The 22,064-nt window shown below is 46.0% G+C and overlaps 1 protein-coding gene across 2 annotated transcripts in view; it reads right to left on the bottom strand.

The window, feature by feature from the left end:
- The window catches only part of Dcdc2c (doublecortin domain containing 2C), a 67,889-nt gene that overhangs the window by 20,857 nt on the left and 24,968 nt on the right, over positions 1-22,064 (bottom strand). The window contains exons 6-11 of one of the 2 annotated variants that reach the window (XM_028883164.2): positions 20,579-20,621; positions 19,369-19,492; positions 17,476-17,576; positions 11,351-11,419; positions 4,886-4,927; positions 3,835-4,377 (exon numbers count right to left, since the gene is read on the bottom strand). In XM_028883164.2, coding sequence (XP_028738997.2) covers positions 4,312-4,377; positions 4,886-4,927; positions 11,351-11,419; positions 17,476-17,576; positions 19,369-19,492; positions 20,579-20,621 — 445 coding nt within the window. In that variant the 3' untranslated portion in view covers positions 3,835-4,311. Of the gene's footprint in view, positions 1-3,834; positions 4,378-4,885; positions 4,928-11,350; positions 11,420-17,475; positions 17,577-19,368; positions 19,493-20,578; positions 20,622-22,064 lie in introns of those variants that run through there. The other variant, XM_037198179.1, reaches the window with a different exon arrangement.

The following is a 22,064-nucleotide window of genomic DNA, read 5'->3' as shown; positions in this document are numbered from 1 at the left end:
TAGGTAATGAATTTCAAAAATCAATTAAAGAGTCAATGCCATGTTCCTTTTATCACAAAGCCCTGAGTCAGAAACAATGCTGGATCAGAAAACGACATCAGCCTTATTGGCATCAAGGGCAGTGTCCATTTAATGACAGTCCTCTGGTGACTGACTGACAAGTGTACAAGAGTGGATCACTGTTAGGGATCTGCACACACATTTTATTTACTTCAGAAAAATGACTAAGTGATATTTGCAGCAGTAGCTGCAGGGGAAGGGACTTGTCAAATGCTCTTACCTCAGTCTTCATTAAAGTACATTAAATCATTTCAACGTTATTCATGTTGATGGATATAAACCATGAATCCTGTATCCAAGTCACCCACGGCATCAGACTGGTGTGTGTGTGTGTGTTGTGTGTGTGTGTGTGTGTGTGTGTGTTCATGTGCATGCGCGTACATACGTACTACTACACACACACACACACACACACACACACACACACACACACACACACATCTACTCAGAGGTGCCTGCAGAGATCAGAAGAGGGACTCGGATCCCCTGGCACTGGAGTTACAGGCTGCTGTGACCATGTCAACACGGATGTAGGAACTGAATTCAGGTCTCTGCAATAGCAGTAAGCACTCTTAACTGCAGAGCCGTCCTCTCCAGCCCCATCACCAGTTTCTATTTTTAATTTTCTTGCCATTGTAACAAAGACTTTGAGTCAATTGTGGTTCTGAAGATTCCTGAGTTCCCACACCATGAAACAGATGAGCGGCTTTGAGAGTCTAAAGCCCTCTGGCTCTGAGTCCTAAATCCTAGATTCTCTAATTTCATTATTAAGGGTTGTTTTTTGTTTGTTTGTTTGTTTGTTTTGTTTTGTTTGCAAGGAACAAGAGAAACCAGAACAAAGGGTTGTCCAGGCACAAAGGATCGGCCTTGCTGGACAAGTAGGCCTGTTTGGCAATGCTGTTGAAACTTAAACACAAGACAGCATGGCCATGGCAAGAGCCTGACAGCGCCAAGGCTGATATGGAGGGAATCAAGGGTTGGGGTGTTAAGACCACACATTTCCTCAGAGATGTGGCACTTGAAACAAAGACACGGGATGGGAAAATGCTTAAAGAATCAGTCCAGAGAAGCAGACTGAAGTCAAGAGAATGTGAGAATTGGCAACGCAGGGCAAGGCATTTCTTCAAGAGAAATGTGGGAGCCAGCACTCCCTTCAAGAATGTCAGGAAATCGGGATGAAAAAGAGAGGTGGCGTTCCGTGAGAAATCGCACACAGTGGCACAGCAGAACCAACCATCTTCCAGTGACACGCCTGCTCCACTGCTCATCTGGCACTGTCTCTCTACTTCAACAGTCCAGCACTCAGAGCAGAACTTCCTCGGGCTGGAAGATTAGGTTATGAACTTGCCAAAACACCCTAACCCCTTAAAGCAGCGAAGTTGCAACCCATGCTGGAGAGGATGCTTTCTTCGAATCCTGACTCAACACATGCTGCCAGACCAGACCAGAGAGAAGATTCTAGACTGACATTACACTCTACACATTTCAACTATGACAGCAAGATTTCAAACACAAGTGGCAGCTGAATGCACATGTTTAAGTTTAGAAGTATCCCAAGGGACGTATTTGATAACAGCCATGTACCCACGTGTTGCTTGGTGATTTGTTTCCAGATATACCAAAATAAAGATGCTTAAAGGAGACAAAAAGCCTGCGGTTCTTCCAGAAGACTGAAGATACCCTGCACATGATGTTCAACTGGCTTTGGCATTAGCCCGAGCATGCATTTGAAGAGGCTTAGTGTTGCCATCAGACTTATGAGATGTACCTCTAAAGGGAGTCAGTGAGGATGCTGATAGGCTCAGGCTGGTACTCTGCTTCAACAAGCAGTGCTTATCTTTCATCGTAACCATCTACAGTTGTTCTTAAACACATGCACAATTATCTCTCCAACTCCTTTGTTCTTTGCACCTGAACTTGTCACCATGGCAACCGTGGATGCTCAGCTATCAGAAAGGGTTCAGTAGTCACATCGTATGTTAAAAACAAAAAACTTTATGCCTGGGGTCCTCCAGGGTTTGGTAGTATATTCTAGAAAAATCTTATCAGGCAAATACAGGACAGGATGGAAGTAGAATGATGTAGCATTTAGATTCACTGATTTACAACTTCATCATTGGATTTCAACTCTCTTTCCTTTTTTCTCTTTATAGGTTTCTCTCTTGAATTTAATTGTAACCACAGGGAAAAAAATATACCCCATAAAAAATCAAATTGAGTACTTATTCAGTACAAAAACTGAAAGTGCCTCCTTTGACTCTTCATCTAAAATAAAAAGCCAGAATGGATGACATGGTGGGACACTTGTAAGGAGCCCTGGGAGAGCTCCACAGGCACGATCCACCATGAGTCTGTCTCTCCTGCTGCTTCCGATATGAATCAAGCCTCACTAGCAAGACTAAACCCATCTCAAATGGGTACAAAACATTCCAAAGTGTATCAGACCAAAATGTCCTCAATGTTAATTCACAGAATTAGGGAGTGAGATCTTTGTTTGTTTCTCAATTTTTCTTGGGGAGCGGGGGTTGCTGGTGTTTGATTTGTTGGTTGGTCTTTTTATTTTTTCCTGTCGAGGTAGCATCTTCACTAAGCTGCCCATCCTGGCATGGAAGTAGAGATCTCCCTGTCTCAGCCTTCCAAGGGCTAGGATTACAGGCATGTACCTCCAAGTCCAGCCCACATTTGTAAAATAGATTTTTGTAATATTTCTTAAAACACCACATTAAAAAAGACGCCGGGCGATGGTGGCGCACGCCTTTAATCCCAGCACTCGGGAGGCAGAGCCAGGCTGATCTCTGTGAGTTCGAGGCCAGCCTGGGCTACCAAGTGAGCTCCAGGAAAGGTGCAAGCTATGCAGAAAAACCCTGTCTGAAAACGAAAAAAGAAAGAAAGAAAGAAAGAAGAGAAGAAGGAAGGAGGGAAGGAAGGAGAGGAAGGAAGGAAGGAAGGAAGGAAGGAAGGAAAAAAAGAAAGAAGGAAGGAAGGAAGGAAGGAAGGAAGGAAGGAAGGAAGGAAGGAAGGAGGGAAGGATGGGAGAAGAAAGGGGAGGGAGGAAGGGAAGGAGAGGGAGGAAGGGAGGGAGGGGAAGGAGGGGAGAAGGGGAAGGAAATGGAGACAATCTTGAAGAACATGCAAAAGCAAACAAAAACAGCCATCTAGGCAAAGGAAAACAGTCTATGGGCAGAGGAATCTGGTGCTGGACACTTGGCACCTCACTTTCCTACTCTGTTTTTCCTCCTGCTGGTCCTATGGCAAGCATCAATTACTCACGATTTACCACCACGTGGAAGTGTGCACTGGCTTCACCACTTGGTAGTTATGCCCCTTTTACAGAAAGAAAAAATGAAAATGCCCACATTCAATGCTGCTCTGAATCTGGAATCTTGTGGGGTGTTTTGTTTTTGACACAGGGTCACACTACGTACCTCTGGTTGCCCTGAAACTCACAATGTGAGATCCGCCTCTGCCTCCTAAGTGCTCAATCTTTTCATTACATCGTTTTTTTTTTTTTGGCTTTTTTTTCTGATTAAAAGAGCAAATAGCACATGTGCCAGACAAGTGATGAATTTTCCAAAGGCTAGCTTGACATTTAAACCAGGTGTCATTTACGATGATGGGGAATCGCTGTGTACACAGTTGTCTTTCCAGCCCTGTTGGAAAGGCTGACCACTGTCCCCCAGGCAGGATGACAGATAACAGAGCTGATACCCTGATTTTTAACTTCAGGAGTTAATGACCACCAGCCTGATTTCAAGCAGAGGTAACACAAACATTCATTGTGCCGCTTAACAATGGCTTGCAGACAATCACGCAAGCGCCATCTTAAACAGAGAGGTCATACTTTACAGGACCTGAAAGTCCATGTCTCACTGACCTTCAAGCCTGCCAACATGGAAAATGGTGATAAAAGTGCAAAGTGTGCAGAGGGAAAATCACTCCCCATGGAGCTTAGAGATGGGCTGACACAGCACACAGGGCTACCTAGCATGGCTGTCGGTGTGTTATCATCTACAGAGACGGCAACTCACAGAGCCACCCACCCCAGCACTCTGGACATTCTTCTAGAAATCGGTCAATGCAATGAAAACAGCAGCACTGAGGAGGCTTTATGAAGATTCTGGAGTTGGATTTTGTTATGGCTAAGCAATCAAACGAACAGAGCAGTAAGCAGAGCCTGAGCTTTTAAGGTATGGTTCCCATAGCCACCATCCCGGTAACTGTGGACCCCACTTGTGGCTCTAGGCAGAGCCACTACCTGACCCATGATAGCTTGATTACATAACTGACCTTCATATCTCCATGCATGTCCCATGTTCTCTATGAAGCGACGAACAGCCCAAGCGAACCGAAGGGTTAAGCAGAATAAATTATACATACTCAACCAAGAGTCATTACCAACACTCACTTAATGATCACGATAATTTAATCCTACTTAGTGTGGAGCCATTACTGAGCGGAAGGTGCGTGGGGACACTACCTGTCTGGGGTCTCCATGCACACCCAGGGAAGGGGACACACCCCCTCACAGTGCTCGACCGCAGTGAAAAGACCAAACTATTACCACCGCCTGGGAAACCTAAGCATGCCTCCCCAGGGAGAGCGATAGGAAGGGTTTGTGAGACTCGGTCTTCACAGTAGAGCATCCGCCCATCTGAGGGCATCTCTTTCCCTCTGACTTTGTTTTCTAACCCCAAGAACCGGGCCAGGATTTCTGGCAGGTAAGGAACTTGCATTCCTAGAAAGCACCTGAGAGATCTGAGGGTCCATGGAGCATCCTGTCTTCCACATGGGAAACACAAAACCACAGCTTGTTGATGATACAAACCTTTCTGTCAATGTCTTCATAAAGCCTCTCCACTTCCTTCTCCTAGTATTAAAATAAAAGCATATGGTCATCAAGAATCTGCAAGGGAAGTGTCATAAATAAATCCTTAACCTCCCCATCTCCTCTCACCTCCTCAGTTAGCTCAAATTCTTCCTCATCAAAAATTCCACAGGTTTTCATGCAAAGTCCCAAGCCCACTCCAGGTCGCTAACCCTTTGCCCTGTTCCTCCCGATTCCTCTTCCCTTTTCCCCTCGGCACCATACTTTTCTGAACTTTTTTGTGTGCAGCTTGTGAGATGTTTGTTGGGCTTGAGTGTGAACCGTCCCCACAGACTTGGTTTCCAGCTGGTGGGGCTGTCTGGGGAAGCTATGGAGTCTTTTTAGATTAGGTCTTGCAGAATTGGACCCCTTGGGGAAGGCCTTGGAAGGGTATACACTTCACAGGTTCTAGCCTCATCTCTGCTTCCTGATGCACCATGTGCTCCCCCGACCACAAACCACGCTCTGCCTTCGCTGCCATGACAGGCTGAGAGCCTCCAAAACCAGGAGCCACCAACGCCCTTCTTCCCTGTGCTGTTCCACCAGCACAGCCACACAAAGGGAGCAGCCTCCTAGTCTGCTGCAGTCTGGTTTGGTTTTGCTTAATTCATCTCTGAGAAATCCCCACCCTTCCACACGTCCAGATCAACCCAGTTTTCATGGTCATCTGGCCTTCCATTTCATGGCAAGATCGCAAATTAGCCAACTCCCATGGGTGAGTGCCACGTTTGTCTCTATCATCTGTTATTAATACTTGAGGGCAGGTAATCCCTAGTTATCATATCGATAGCTAGGAAAGATGTGTGCAGATTTAATTCCAATAAAAAGCAAAATTCCCCTTCTGGACGGCTGAACCAAGGGGCAGGAGAGACGGCTCAGGGATTATGAGTTCTTGCTGTTCTTAAAGAGGACCAGAATTTGGTGCTCACAACTATCTGTAATTCCAGCTCCAGGGGATCTGATGCCTTCTTCTGCCCTTCGTGGACACTGCACACATGTGCACAAACCCCTACACAGTTATACACATACACATAATATTAAACTTTTTAATATAATCTTTAAAAGGCTGTGTCAATTCATAAGCCACTCTAAGAAGTAGTACAGCTTTTCTGCACCTATAGTTACATAAATATTGTCAGCTACTTGCAAGGATATTCCATAATAAATCATTAATCTAAATATTAAGTACTAGACATCTTCAACCTGAGTTTAGGGGGAAGCACACAATTGCTTATTCACTCTTTCTTAATTAGGACTGAAACAGGTGTATTAGAACTTGGAAACTTGTCTTCTCGGTGAGTTTCCTACTTGTTTAATTTGCCTGTTTTTCAGGGGGCTGTCACTGTATTCGTGACTTTAGGAGCTCTCGTAAATTAAGAAAACTGGATTTTCATCGCAAATATTTTCTTCCTTGTTTTAATAAACTTCTGACTTCATACATTTTCTTTTTCAAAGATGAAAGTCTGGTTTTCTCATCTAGAAAAACATGCTGTGTCTTTGGGGATAATCACTTCTCATGTGTGATATAGAATGTAGGGACTAACACCCAGTCCTGCGCCTCTCCGCCTTCAACTGGCCCATGCTGCTGTCTAGCGGCTCAAGGTTTCTTGGTGTCTGCCAGGTTCTCCATCAGATTCAAGGTCAATTTCCTCTGTGTGCCCAGGAATGGGAAGATTGCTAGAGATGACAAGCGCATGAATGAAGCCCAGGCTTCTCCTTTGAAAGCTTTAGGTCGACCAGAGGCCCGACTTAGGTGCACAAATAACTCGAGTCAGGGCTAGAGTGACTGGATGGCAGGAGAAGAATAGTGGCTGGAGAGCCATGGGGAAGACACGCTGGGGATCTAGAGAGCTGAAGAAAGGTGGCAGAATCAGCAGGGAGCCATGGAGGGTATGAAGGCTGGACTGACAGGGGACAGGACAGACTGCTGTACAGCACAACCCGAGCAAGAAATTACAAAGTTTGCCCTTGGGAAGAGAAATTCCATTACCTAAAATTTAAAGTCGTGTGTGTGTGTGTGTGTGTGTGTGTGTGTGTGTGTGTGTGTGTGTGTGTGTGTGTGTGTGTGTGTGTGTGTGTGTGTGGTTTAGTGGAGTGTGTGCATGCCTGTGTGGGTACATGCAGGAATGCATGCCTATAAACGCTCATACATGTGGATACCAAAGGCCAGTGGGTCAATGTAAGGTATTTTCCCTATATTTCTCTCAACCTTATTTTCTAAGGCACTAAACCTGGGGCTCATCTATTTGGCTAGACTGACTGGCCAGTGAGCTGCAGGGATCTGCCCACCTCCATACCTGGACCCACACATGTACCACACTGGCTGAGGGGACACAGGTGCACAGCTCCATCTCAGTGTCCATGTGAGTGGTGAAGATCTGAATTCAGGCCCTCATGTTTATCACAGCAGGCTCTTCTCTCTGAACTATCCCTCCAGGCCCTGGAGTTTTTATATAGGATCTCCAACATAGGGAGATTTTTTTAAATTAAAAGATTAGCAACCCAATGTCTGGAAACCCTTGGTAGTCCCATGGGGTTTGGCATTTCCAAGCAGAAGGCACCTCTACAGCACCCTACAGAGCTGGCCTGAGGCCTCATTAGAGTGTGGTAGGAAATTCAGGTCATCTTCACAGTCTCATGTGATCTGTGCACACATCACTCAGCCTGCCAGTCAGACTTTCTTCTATAGTCTACAAAGGAAATGAATGTTTCCAAAATCTTTACATTTGGTTTTACAAAATTATCAGGGAGTTTATAAAGTGTTGCTTCTCCATAAATCATTTACAATCAGTGGAACTAAACAGATTAAGCCATGGGAGCTGGAGAACAGGGCCAGTGAGATGATTCAGCGGGCAGAGGTGCCTTCCAGCAAACTCATGACCTGAGTTTCATTCCCAGTGTCTACATGGTGGAAGGAGAGAACTGACTCATACCAGTTGTCCTCAGACCTCCACATGTACACCATGGTACCACATAACAAATAAGTAAATAAATAAATAAATAATAAATAAATAAATAAATAAATAAATAAATAAATAGTTTTTTTTTAAGAGCAGGAGAATATTCCAAACTACCCTGGGGTCCAAATAGTACTCACCTAGTATAATTAAAGTCATGTTCAATGAAGACTATTTGTAATAGGTAAAAGGACAAGTACACATTTCATTCTCCATGTCACAGAAGGGCTTTTCACATTTGCTAATATTGATGACATCCCACCTTGATGATGGGGACAGTATTGAGTATGGATGTTGTCAGGACTGCTGTAACTGCACATTTAGCCTATTCCAGGGTCCTGAGGAGGAAGAACTCTCACACGGAAGCATGGCTCTATTTTTTTTTAATTTTTGTTTTACACATATAATGACAAGATGAACACACTTGCCCACAACTGCTGGGCAGAGGCCTCAGGAGGGTCTCATCCTAACAAGTGCATCTGAAAAGCTCTTTCAGGCTAAGGCTGTGTCAAGGGCTCAGTGCTGACCCTCAGAGCTGGGGAGTGAGAGGACAGGAAGTCTGCTTCCAGGACAGACAGTGTGATAGATGAAACTGTCATAGGAATAGATTGTGTCTAGAATCGTGAATGTAAGTTATGCCGCTGAATTTGATGCTTAAAAACTATCAAAATAGCAAAGTTTACATATTTAACACCAAAAAATGACAACAGAAATTCTGTGATCAAATATCAGAAATATATTTTAAGATATTGTTCCTACTAACAACATCTCTTGCAGCTTCAAAGGTAACTATAATTTTATTCTTGGATTATATATTTATTTAAATTTGAATAACTTGGTCATAGGTAACTCAAAGCAAATCTATAGATGCTTTTTAACTGAATACAAGATAGTCTGGAACAATGACTCTTTGCAATGAACACTTTCAAGTAAAGATCTGTGGATAAAAGAGTTTACTGTGTGACTTACTATATCACACTACAGCTTCCATAACAAGATTTTTTTCCCCTCTCTTCTCTTTTTTCACTTAAATTTTATTTGGGCAGGGGGGCTGCAGGGGCAGAGGGTGGGTACACAGGGACAGGAAATGAATGAGATCGAGGTGCATGATGTGAAAGACAAAAAGATTAAATAAAAAGAAAGTTTAAAAAAAAAAGATAGTCTGGAACACATGTAAAATGATGAGACCATTTCAGCTGCTTAAGGACTTCACCGCCTACCTTAACAGTGGCCAGGCCAGCAATAGTGTGTCTAAGAAACTTAATAATCTCAAATGCCCTAAAAACACACTTATCAAAGAATGTACATGTGACTTATTGAGAATGGACATGGAGCACTGTGGCCTGCTGGACAGGAAAGGTCAATGGAGTGTGACCTCTCTTCTCAGTACCATCACTTGCTATTTAATGCACACACATGCTAGATCACTCACAACCTTCCAAGACATGGCTAGGTTTGAGGGTCCCATGCTTTCTAGTTTGTGGAGTGTTTCACACCAATATGCAAAGAGCACAGAGGACACACTTGTGAAGGGTGTGCTAGGAAGCAGAGAGAGAGGGTGCAGACTTGGAAGAACTGAATGCTCTCAGACATAGCACCAGGCAGTTGATCTGTCTATGAGAAATGGACAGTGAAACCTGGCAGCAAATATCTATTCTGAGAAGAAAAACCAGCAATTGGTTTGGCTCACGGCGGGGAGTAAATACTCAGACTTTGGTGTGATTCAAATCTGGGTTGAAATCCAGGGTCCCATCCACTGATTTCAGACCAAAGTGTTGACAAGTTGTGTTTTCCATCCAGCAGTTTCCCTTTTTCTCATCATATATATGTGCTTTTTAACTGAATATAAGATTGTGTGTGTGTGTGTGTGTGTGTGTGTGTGTGTGTGTGTTACCTCGAAGAGTCGATGTGAGCTTGAGATGGGTCAGCACCCGCATGTGGCTCACACAGGGTACTCAGAAGTACTCGGGGTGTCCCAGCATGTTTCCTCCTGCCGTGCCCTGCCCCACATCACCTTCCAAGTACCTGGCAACAGGAGAAGAGACTGCTCTCTGCCACCTTCCACCCCAAAGCTTAGGTCTTGGCCCAGCTCTCCAAAGATGAGCACTTGAGTCTGCAGACATTCCAACTATGTTGCTCACATGAACGGGATGTTTTGAATCATTCTATAAAATTAAATCTACCATAGGCTAGGACCATGTCACTGACACATGAGACCCCTCCTAGGGGCCTGCACAGATTTCCACAGTGAGTGAGCATCACAGGGTGAACTTGGTGCAAAGATCCTGTGCAGAGAGCTTCCAAAACGTGTGCGCAGCCCTGCCATGAACCCGACGGCACCATCTCCTGCCTCCATACGATCCCTGTGGGAACAAGCTTTCCCACTTAAGCCCTCCATTATTATTCCCATTCCCAGGACAGCCTTACTCTGCGACACCGAGACATTAACCTTCGCTCTTCATTTGAAAGCACCCCCTGTTCTACTGGGCACACACAGTCACTTCTCTCACTAAAAACCACCCCCAAACCCAAGCCCTTCGGGGATCTATACAGAGGAAGGATGGACTCTGTGAAGGTGCCATTCTCCCAGACTCCCAAGCTCCTCTGGTGTGTTTAGAAAGCCTAACAAATGTCCTGTTGATCCTTCACCTTCCTTCAAAGGCCACTTGCCAAGCTGGGTAAAGAGCCAGGGACCCTGTGGCATCTCCAGCACCCCCTCATCATCCCTGGAGCCCGTGTTTGTTTGCAGCTGGGGCGGGCGCCATGTCGGGACGGTCAGACTTGAGCAAGATCTCACTCTCCCTCAACCTGGCCAAATGTCTGAGACCAACTACTTTGAAAAACACCTGGAGACAGAGTAATATTGAAAACAAACCGAGACATCCATTTCTTAGCGGCATTGTCATGATCGTATGTGTAAAGCATATTTTGTTTTCCCAGTGCACGCATCTTAAAGAGACTCTAGTCACCACCAGGAATCAAGAGACCCTGGAACACACTGCCTCCCCAGACGACGTTTCCAAACCACCTGGACAGGAAAAACAAGCGGAAAGCTACAGCCCCGTGTGCTGCACAACCTGAGCCACCATCTACAGGCAGCTACACAAAGCCTGACCTCCCAGCAAGGGGCCATGGACACAGCACCCCTTGGTGGGTATGGGGTGGCTGTCTCATTACAGGGAGCTCCCCGCACAGAGGCTGCTGCGCTTCACCACCCCAACCCACCTGTATGCTAAAAACTGTTGGAAGAAAGCTGACACAATTGTTACGGGAAGTGCAGTGAAGAACGATTAATTCGGGTGCAAGGGCCATTAGAATTACCCACGCGGCTTTCCAAAACACACTGTGCTTCCACTCTGCTACAAATCTGGGGTCCCGGATCTTTTACCATCAACCATGAGTTCGACCCAGCCGATCACAGCAAGGTGGCTTGAACCTACCATCACAAGTAAAAATAAAATTCACTCACCACACCACTTTCCAGTTCCAGGTTGTTGTTGCCTATCTCATCAATTTCTTTAACAATTTCGGCTGGTACCTGGGGGGGGGCAGGGGGAATTATTGTCAAGTTGAGCCATGGTCAGTGCCAATCTCCTCTGGAAAAGCAGCGAGCGTGTGAACCAGGGTGCACAATTCTAGACCAGTTCTACAGACAGAGCTGGAAGGGGGAAATGAAGCTTTTCCAAATACAGAATTGTCTGCCCCGTTTTTTACAGTTAGTCCCATCAAGAAGACAGGGAGATCTTGAGAGAGTCGATATAAATTCTTTTCATGGAAACAAAAAAAAATGCTAGGAGCTGGACCTGGCGGTAACACATCTGTAATTCCAGAGGTGTTAACGTAAGAGGTCGAGGCAGGAGGATCCTGAGTGTGAGGCTCTTCTGGGCTACAGAGAAAGTTAAGGCTAGAGCCTACCAAGTCCCTGTCTGAAAAACAAATAACTAAGGGTCCAGGAGATATCTCAGTGGGTAATAGCACTTGCTGCCCAAGTCAGGAGACCTGAGTTGAGACCTGGACACTGCTGTGCATATCTGTACTCCTACTGTGAGATAGAGAGGTAGGAAACTCCCCTAGAAGTTCCCGAGTCAACTAGCCTGGGGTACAGGAGAAATACAAACAATGTGAAAGATGACAATACCCAGGGTATCCTCTGACCTCTGCACTCATGATGTGACAAGCACACACCCACCAATATGTCAATAAGTATTTGTAATTCGTCGATTAATTTAAAATGCCATGGCCATGCCAGGTGCCTCTGGTTAGCAAACAGTAGTTCCTTCTTAATTCTTAGTGTACCCACGGTGACCCCAGCCAAAGGGCTATTGCCCAATGCTCTGCAACCTAGCTGTTCTCAGCCCCTCAGAGCAGAGTATGCTCACTCGGCTTTCTTGTCCATCCCAGGCCTCAGGGCCTGCTGTGTCAGAAAGAGGGGGTGAGACCTTCTCCCCACTCAGGGAGAACTGAACAGTTCTGTCACTGGGGCCACTTGCATTTTAATGCTGCATCTGCTGAGACAGGCTGTAGGGGCTGTAGCAAGCCACATGCATGCACCGCATGTCCTCAGAGGCTAGCCAGAACCCTGCTCACACAGGACACCCACTGGGGGAAGGTCCCCTCCACTGTCCCGATCCCAAAGGAAAAACTAGCAACTTGGATGCTGAGTCAAGGCCACCCCCACCGGCAGGGGAAGGCAGGGCACACAGCACACCTGAGCTAAAATGGTAAAGAACTAACAATAGGTAAAGATCTACCCTTAGCAAAGAGTTCTGAGGACCCAACAGCTGCTACCAGCTGACCTGGACCATGCTAGAGCAGATCTGCATGGCTGTACAGACATGTGGGTTTGTATCCAATGCCCTGAACTCCTTATGGTGGTGTGCATGTTACATTCCTACAATCTCATGGAAAAGTAATCCTAATACTATGTGTAGGACTGTTCAAACTACATTAAAAAAAAAAAAAAGCTTTTCAAAACATTTCCAAAAGTAGCTGATGTGACGCCCATCACTATGCCACCCATTGATCCAATAAACACGGAGAAAACACCTGCCACTTTGAATCATACTCTGTCAGAGATGCCAGAGATCTTGAGCGCAAACAAATGCATCCTCAAGAAGCTGGAGTCATCTGGAGATGATGAACACTCATTAAACTGTCAGGGCTTGAATACAGAGCTGTAACTGTGAGGCCGGTGACAAAGAGACACGGGACAGAGAGGAAACAAAATGGTGTTGAACATAGATGGTAGCCCAGTGAAAGACTGCCTCCGGGGATGTCTAATAAAAAAGGCCAGCAGCCAGGAAGGCACTGCAGAACTTGCTACAGGTGAAGCCCCGCACTCTGACAGCACTCTCAGAGCAGAGAGCAGGAGGGATGCAGAGATGAGGCTGTGACGTGCTGCCACAGTGAAGTGGTGGCCTCAGCGAGAGGCATGCAACCGGGCAACACTGGCACGATCTGGATACAGAACAGTTGGAAGGTTAGTCTTGGGAACGCCTCTTAGCTCTGGCTGAATGGGGGCATCTCACATCCCCCAAGACAGGCAGGGGCCAATGTCTGGGGACACGGGATTAGAGACTCTGGTTATGGTCTCCGCCTTAGAACAGCTGATGGCAGACACAAGGCCAGCAGTAATCTGTGAGAGGACTGCCTGACTCCCAAGATGTGGGACTCGGATTTTTCATATCATGTCGGGGGCAAGGTAGATACAGAATGAGAAAAGGAGCCTCAACCTGGACCCTTCACTGAACCCTAGAAAGAAGTTGCCATAGACAAAAGGAGAATGGGGCGCTGGTTTGGCAAGGTGCCTGCTGGAAAAAGAGTATTGTCAGGGAAAGAGTGGCTGGCGATATCAGACGGAGGTGAAGGCCACCGTGTGGAGAGCTGCTACGCATACGCAGTGTGGGAGTGAGTTCATGAGTAGTAGCCGTCAGCAGAAGCCAGATGAAGTGATGGGGAAAAGAAAAGAAGGCAAGAGGAGCCACTGCCAGGAAAAGCCAGCTGTGCGCCTGCTGGAGAGGCAGCTGTTGCCCCTGGAGTGAGGCCAAAGCAGGGTCCACGCTCATCTGTAACAGGCGGGTTTGACACTTCAGAGAGGGGGATCCCAAGGGCAGGAGAAGCGGATATGGGGTTGGGGGATAAGGCACCTTATGGATCTGGAGCACCAGGTTCCTGGGAGGCTCTTAGGGGTCTGTGCCCCTCTTTAAAACCTGGGGAAGACTCTGCAAGAGGACAGACACCTTCTCTGACATGGAAAAGTGTGCTGAGTGCAGATAAACGCTCATGAACTGACGTGATGGCTGCCTATCTCAGAGCCATTTTCTAACCTTGTTCTTTGTTTAAAAACTAAACTGCAATTATTTTCCAAGTGTCAGTCATAACTTTCAGGGGAGCAGGAGTGAACCCTAACTGACCATCGGGGCTCGGGTGCCTCTGCCTGGCTATGAGGAGGACTAGATACAGGTCTTTTAAGGGTCCCTCAGAAAACATCTCACTACGGAAATGAGGTAGCCTCTGTTCTCCTCAACAGCTTTCTTGCCTCAGTACACCCCACAGAACTGAGGCAACCTGCTGAACCAGCAAGCCTGAGACTAAAGTCAGTGTGCTAAGGAGGGCAGAAGGGGTGATGAGAGAACAGGAATATTCATCACACCCGATGAGCTGAACCTGCTGCCTCTAGAACTTCCGTCTCATCATGCAGGCCTCTGCAGAGTGTTAAAACACTCTGTGTTTTAACTGCTCATTAAAGCATATACCCACAGGCCTTTCTTAGCTACCTCTGAGCTGCTCTACACACCTAGAAACCCCAAAGCCCTAAGGCTCCATTTTTACATGTCGTCTAATTAGGCAATCCCCAGAGCCTGTGCCGACCTCCTGATGAGAGCCATCATCTCGGCCTTCCTTGGTCAGTGACCTGTTCTTGACCGTTTGGGGGTGGCGGGGCAGGGGGGTGGATGTGATAAGCGCAGGAGGTGCAGTCAGGATGTGTTGTGTTGGTGTCTAAGCAAAGACTCGCCTTTTGCCGTGACTCTTGGAACTCCAGTGACATCAGTGCCCATCCCCCACCACCTCTCTGATGGACAGTCACCCTCACAACAGTACTGGGAGGTGATGAGTGTCCCGGCACAAGCTGCTATTGTGTTGGACCAATTTCACCGTCTTCTCCCTCTTACCCTCACCTTCCATCATGACAAAGCAGGAAGTCTCTCACTAATGTCTCTCAGTGCTGGACTTTCAACCTCCGGAAATAGGAGCTAACACACCTCCACTCCTTACAAATGGCCTGGGCTCAGGTGTGCACATATCAAGATATCAGGCTCAGGCCTCACTGGGGGAGTTCCTCTTCTGGGAATGGTACAGATCCCTGTCTTTTGAAATAGAACTTATTATGTGCAGATTAAATTCAAAACCACTTCTCCAAAGAAGGAATCAAAGGGCCATGTCCTGGGCTAACCAGAGCCTGCAACTGCAGAAACCTGTCTACCCTTAGACATATTTACACAAGCAAATATAATTGCATCCATAAAAGACGCCATTATCCATCACTTGACATCTGTGCTGGGTAGTTTTGTGTCAACTTGACACAAGTTATCTGAAAGGAGGGAACCTCAATTGAGAGAAAGGCCTCCATAAGATCCAGCTGTAAGGCATTTTCTTAATGAGTGACTGATGGGGGAGAGTCCAGCCCATTGTGGGTGGGGCCATCCCAGGCTGGTGGTCCTGGGTACTATAAGAAAGCAGGCTGAGCAAGCCATGGGGAGCAAGCCAGTAAGCAGCCCCCCTCCATGGCCTTTGCATGAGCTCCTGCCCTGTGTGAGTTCCTACCCTGTTTAGATTTCTATTCTGTCATCAATCGACTAAAATGCAGAAATGTAAGCCAAATAAACCCTTTCCTCTACAACTTGCTTTTGGTCATGGTGTTTCACTGCAGCAATAGAAACCCTAAGACGGCGTCTTTAAATGAGACAAAATGTCAACAATGGTGTTTAAATATGATTCAACGCACTCATCTCCTGATGGCAGATAAGATGTGATGGCCATTTCATGGTCCATCATTATGCTTCCCAACCAAGACTGTTTGGTTAAATTGTCTCTGTTGCCTATTTAGCCACAGCTGTGAAAGAAATAACTAATACAGAAAATTAGTGCCAAGGAGCCAGGCTGTTGCTGTGGTAAACCTTACCGCATGGTTCAGAGGCCTCTGCAACTGATTTGTAGGGGGAAGAAGCCACAGGCTAGAGGAGCCCTAGAATGCTGTAAGCAGAGCTTAATGGGACATTCTGACAGGAGTTTGGAAAACCAGAGCATCAGAACTCATACAACAGAAGCCTTGCTAATGAGGCTTCAGACTAGAACAAAGACCATGAGGGCAGTGGTTCTCAACCCTCCTAATACTGTGACCCTTTAATACAGTTCCTCACGTTGTGGTGACCCCCAACTTTTTTGTTGTTTGTTTTTTGTTTTGTTTTGTTTGGTTTGGTTTGGTTTGGTTTGGTTTGGTTTGGTTTGGTTTGGTTTGTTTTTTGGTTTATTCAAGACAGGGTTTCTCTGTGCTGTTTTGGTGCCTGTCCTAGATCTCGTTTCTGTAGCCCAGGCTGGCCTCGAACTCACAGAGATCTGCCTGGCTCTGCCTCCCGAGTACTGGGATTAAAGGCGTGCGCCATCACTGCCCAGCAACCCCCAACTTTTTTGTTGCTACTCCATAACTGAAATTTTGCTACTGTTAAGAATCATGATGTAAATATCTGATATGCAGAATATGTGATATGCAACCCCTGTGAAAGGGTCCTTCAGTCCTCAAAGGAGTCAGGAACCACAGGTTGGAAACCACTGTCCTGCAGACGATGGTACTACAGGCTGTTCCGGTTACAGAATCTGGCTGCTTTCTGGCTGTGCGTCAAAATTTAAGCGTGGCTGAAGCCAAAAGTAATGGACTAAGTTATGTGGCGATTTCAAATCAGAAGAACATGCAGGCTGTGGCATGGTTACTGCCCACTGCTCTTAGCACTATAGTGAAAGGGAGCAGGAGATATGAGAATGCACAGCTTAGAGGGGCGGGAAGTAGAGGGGGTAGGAAACAGTAACAGTGATACCACACCTAGGGCACTACATCAGGTATCCAGTGTGCATGCAGTCACCTCCATCTGTGGGGAAGCATATGGAGGATCCACCACACTGCTTTTATTCCACATTCCATTGTCTCACAAATGAAGCTGAAAGGTAGTATGCATGCCAGGAGCCCTGATAGGCACTGGAGTGTCAATCCTGAGCAAAGCAGACTGTCTCCCCCACACACACACTCTGTCTAAGCCTTCACAGCTTAGACAAGAGCAGAGACGGTAACTAAACAGTGGCATACTGTTGCCACACAGGTGACAGTTGTCCAAATGGCCCCTTCAACAGAAGTGCTGGAGGAAGGAAGAACAGGTATGGACATGTCTGGCATGGGGACTCATAAGGATTGGTAAGTAGTTAACTGGTAGAGCATAGAACCTTCTAGAGGCCAGGGAGAACTTGAGGGTGAGGCTGTGGAAGGGGGTAGAAGAGGTAGGAGCTGACACAGCTGAGTGAAGATGGTCCAGCCCTGCGACCCACCTGGTCAACCGGCATCTCCACCTTCACCTCTGGGTCCTCCTTGACTTCCAGTGCTTCTTGGGCCTCCTTAGCGGGAGTCTGTGCTTTATACACGTCACCTTCTAGGGGAAAATAACAGACAATTGTTGTGGAATATTATTCTAAGATGTGTTACATCTATTTATGCTATAGAACATTTGTTTAATGGTGCAAAGATATGTCGCATTCTTTTATGTTGCATTTGTTTAACTCTGTGAAGCTGTGTTACTGTGCCTGCTTAAAACACCCGGTTGGTCTAATAAAGAGCTGAATGGCCAATAACAAGGCAGGAGAAAGGATAGATGGGGCTGGCAGGCAAAGAGAATAAATAGGAGAAATCTGACAAGATCAAGGAGCAAGAAGAGGAGGAGGACATCAGGGGGCAGCCACCCGGCACACAGCCAGACACAGAATAAGAAGGAAAGAACGGTATACAGAAAGAGAGAAAGATAAAAGCCCAGAGGCAAAAGATAGATGGGAGAACTTAAGAAACACTGGCTAGAAATAAGCCAAGCTGAGGCTGGGCACTTATAAGAAAGAATAAAGCTCCCTGTGTGTTCCTATGGGAGCTGGATGGCAGGTCCCCAAAAGAGCCAGAAAAAGAAAAAGAAAACTACAGTCTTTTCAAACCAGCAGAAAAACTGATCCGCAATTTACATTTTCTGAAACAAATCCAAGTTTCCACCCAGCAGCTCCCGAGCTTCCTAGACCACCAGAGAAACGCCCAGACGGAGGTCCCTGCATATCTGCACGTCCGTCTCCCCCTCTCCCCCTTTGTTCTTGCTTCTATGAGGCCTCAGCTCAGTGCACCTCAATTTCTGTAGTGTCGGACTAGTTTCCATCTCCACAAAGGTCCTGGACCCTTGAAATCCTGAGCATCTCCAGGTCAAGAGGCTTTCTATACTGCCCAGATGTTGCAAAGCCACAAAGCAGTGTGGGAGGGGCTTCTCACACCTGCTTCCTGTCTGTATAACAGTGTGGGAGGGGCTTCTCCCACCTGCTTCCTGTCTGTATAGCAGTGTGGGAGGGGCTTCTCACACCTGCTTCCTTCTGTATCCACCTGCTTCCTGTCAGCGGCCATAACCAGACATTGCACCAAGTCCTTCCCCAGGTCTGTCAGACTGGAAAGCGAGACACACCTCAGGAAGAGCATCATCAGACTGAAGCACGCAGCAGGGCAGGCCAGAGAGGACAGTACAGCAGTGAGGATGAGAAAAGGTATGACAGAGCTATTTTAATTATTTCATTTTATGGTCATGTCTGGATCTCTCTCTAAATGTACACGGGACAAGCTAGATGGCTTCTATGTTCAAGGTTCCCTCAAAAGTCGGGTTCATTTGATATTGGTCTTACAGCAAGGATATCATAGTCCTCGCATGCATGTAAACGTGAATTTATTTTAAATGTGACATTTTCAAGGCTTCCCATTGCCCTCAGCTTAGGAAGGTTACTGCTCTTGTCAGCAGCCTACTACTGCCCCACAAGCTGAACACTTGACAATCAAGTAGTTCTAAGAGAAGACCTTGCAGAATAAGCTTTGTCTGAAACACACACCATACATATACACACTACACACACATGCACCACATACACCACATACATACACACTATGATACACATAAGCCTCACATGCCATACATATACACACTATACATATACATACACCACATACCACCTACATATACATACACATACCACACACATCAAACCTATATACACTACACACTGTACATATACATACACCACATACCACCTACATATACACACACATACCCCACACACATCAAACCTACATACACTACACACCATACATACCACACATGCACACAGAGAGAGAGCTTTTCATAGCCTGCAGGAGATGAACTGCCCCATTACCTGCACCACTTTGAACTAAAGGTCCCAGGGGTGTCTTCTTTTTCTCTTTGGCATAATAAACAGAATCCTGGATTTTAGGTAGCACACTGTCACTTTTGAGAGGCTCTTTTCTTTTGAACTCCACCTAGTAGGCAGATTAAGAACAGAAGGCGTCAGGAGTACAGGCCACCTTGAGTCCTTGGTCCTTGGATGGACAAGGGCAGGAAACCCAGGAACCCAGGAAGCCTTAAAAGGTCTCACTGCTCTTATCCCCTTCTGAAGGAGGTGAAGGGGAGATCCTGTGCTTCCTTCCCAGACCCACTGCTAGGGAGATCATTTGGCTTTCCAGCCTAGGGTGGGATTGGGTGCTGCACCAGGGATGGCACAAAGGGACTTCTCATCCTTTGGGACATGCTTTGAAGTCTACCAAAAACTGCTGCTCAGGAGCACCCCAAATCTCAAAAATTCAACCGTGCCACAGCACAGATATGTAAGGGGATCCAGGTTTTGTTTTTTGCAATCTTTATACAATCTGTAGACAATAACAACAATGTACACAGTCACCATAAAACCTAAGGTTCTTAATGTCCCCCAACACTACACCATTAACTATCTTTATGCTGCAAATAATCTTGTTTTTTTCTTTTTTTCTTTTCTTTTTTTTTTTTTTTTTTACATCTTAATTCAAGTATTTGGAAGCAAATTCACCCAAATATATAACTTCACACAAGGGACCAAGTAAAACGTCCCTGCTTGTTTTAAAGAGTGTTGCATAAGCCAGGGTTGGGTCATAAATGCAGAAAGCAAGACCTCGGTGTCGGCAGCAGCATTTTGGCACACTGCGGTGCGCCCCGTTCAACGCTGACAGTATATACGTCCAAAGCTCTATACTGTACCTCTGAAATGCTCCCTGAATGCCCGAGAGCCTCAGCTTTGTACTATAAATACATTTTAAAAGACAAATTTCAAACTTAAAGGATGATCCACAGTGTGCTGAGCTGAGTGCCTGGGGTCTCAGTGCAGACTGCCATGCTGTGCCACAGACATCTCTATGTACCTCCCTGTTCTAGGCGCTGAGCTCCAAAGAAGACTCTATCTTCCTCCTCCTCCCTCTCTCATGGGCAGGTCTGGCTCCTCCAGTAACCTTAAAGCTATTTGCCACCCAGGGCCTTCAGAAGACCAAGAGACACCAGAATCAATTAACAGTAGTCACTCATCTTTCAAAACTTACTTTTTTCTTTGTTTGTATGTATTTTTCATTGCCTCCAAACCTCCTGAAAGGCAAAGACAGGCAGTTAGTACATTCAAGCTCAGCCTAGACTCGCCTTATCTTTATAAATTGCAGAAGCAGGGTTGGGGATTTAGCTCAGTGGTAGAGCGCTTGCCTAGCAAGCACAAGGCCCTGGGTTCAGTCCTCAGCTCCGAATAAAAAAAAAAAAGAAGGATTTTAGCCGGGCGGTGGTAGCGCACGCCTTTAATCCCAGCACTCGGGAGGCAGAGGCAGGCGGATCTCTGTGAGTTCGAGGCCAGCCTGGGCTACCAAGTGAGTTCCAGGAAAGGCGTAAAGCTACACAGAGAAACCCTGTCTCGAAAAACAAAAAAAATAAATAAATAAATAAAAAAAATAAATAAATAAATAAATAAAAAAAATAAAAATAAATTGCAGAAGCATCCTTGACCTAGAAAGGGGACCTGCTCCCTAAAGAAGACCCAGCTGATGATAGTAGCTATCTCCTAGCTCAGGAGACAAGGCCAGGAGATCTTTGAGAGTCAGGTGGCCCCTTGTTGATTAGAGAGATGCCTGGCCCAGGGTGGCATAGTAACAGGGTTTGGGATGCTAGAAGCGACCAGACATTGTAGCAGTTTTGCTGTTTTCCAGAGCATGGATTATTCGTATACCTCTCACTTGTTCATATAGCTATCACCATTACCCAGTAAAGCAAGAACCTGCTGGCTTTTCTACAAGGAACCAAAACACTCCACACCTCAGGACTGATCAGTGGCAGAGCTGAGATTGAAACCTGCCTGTCCCCCACCCACCAGACACAGAATTCTGGTCTGACTGGCTATTTTGCTTCCATACCCCTTCCTAACTCATGGGCACTGGGACCTGCACCAGCAACTGATGCACACACTGGACATGCCCCTCAACACCATTCTCAGAGGGACACTGCCCTGGACTGTCTGCATCCACAGTGTAGATTCAGAGCTCTCAATGATTGTGCATCACTCCATGCCTGATTTTAGAAATGCAAATATATGTGTGTATGCACATATAAGCATATATATTTAGAGAGAGAATGTATAGATAAATAAATGATTAATAGGCAGATGATTGATAGATGGATGATAGAAGATAGAGGATATAGAGATAAATGATAGATAGATAGATAGATAGATAGATAGATAGATAGATAGATAGATATAGATAGACAGACAATAGATAGATAGATAGATAGATAGATAGATAGATAGATAGATAGATAGATAGATAGATAGATAGATAGATAGATAGATAGATGACAGACAATAGATAGACACATAGATAGACAGCTATCACATCAAGTTTTACTACTGAATAGTAATCAGAAGGACTTGGGAATGAGAGACAAATATCAGCAACACTCAAATGGAAAGGCACAGAGACCAGGGAGATGGCTCAGCAGGTAAAGACACTTGACACTGAGCCTGGATATAGGCAGAAGTTTCTCCCCTGC

Source organism: Peromyscus leucopus, chromosome 22 (genome assembly GCF_004664715.2).
Source record: "Peromyscus leucopus breed LL Stock chromosome 22, UCI_PerLeu_2.1, whole genome shotgun sequence".
Lineage (NCBI taxonomy): Eukaryota > Metazoa > Chordata > Mammalia > Rodentia > Cricetidae > Peromyscus > Peromyscus leucopus.
Note: the sequence above shows the minus strand (reverse complement) of the source record. Positions and strands in the feature narration are given on the sequence as shown.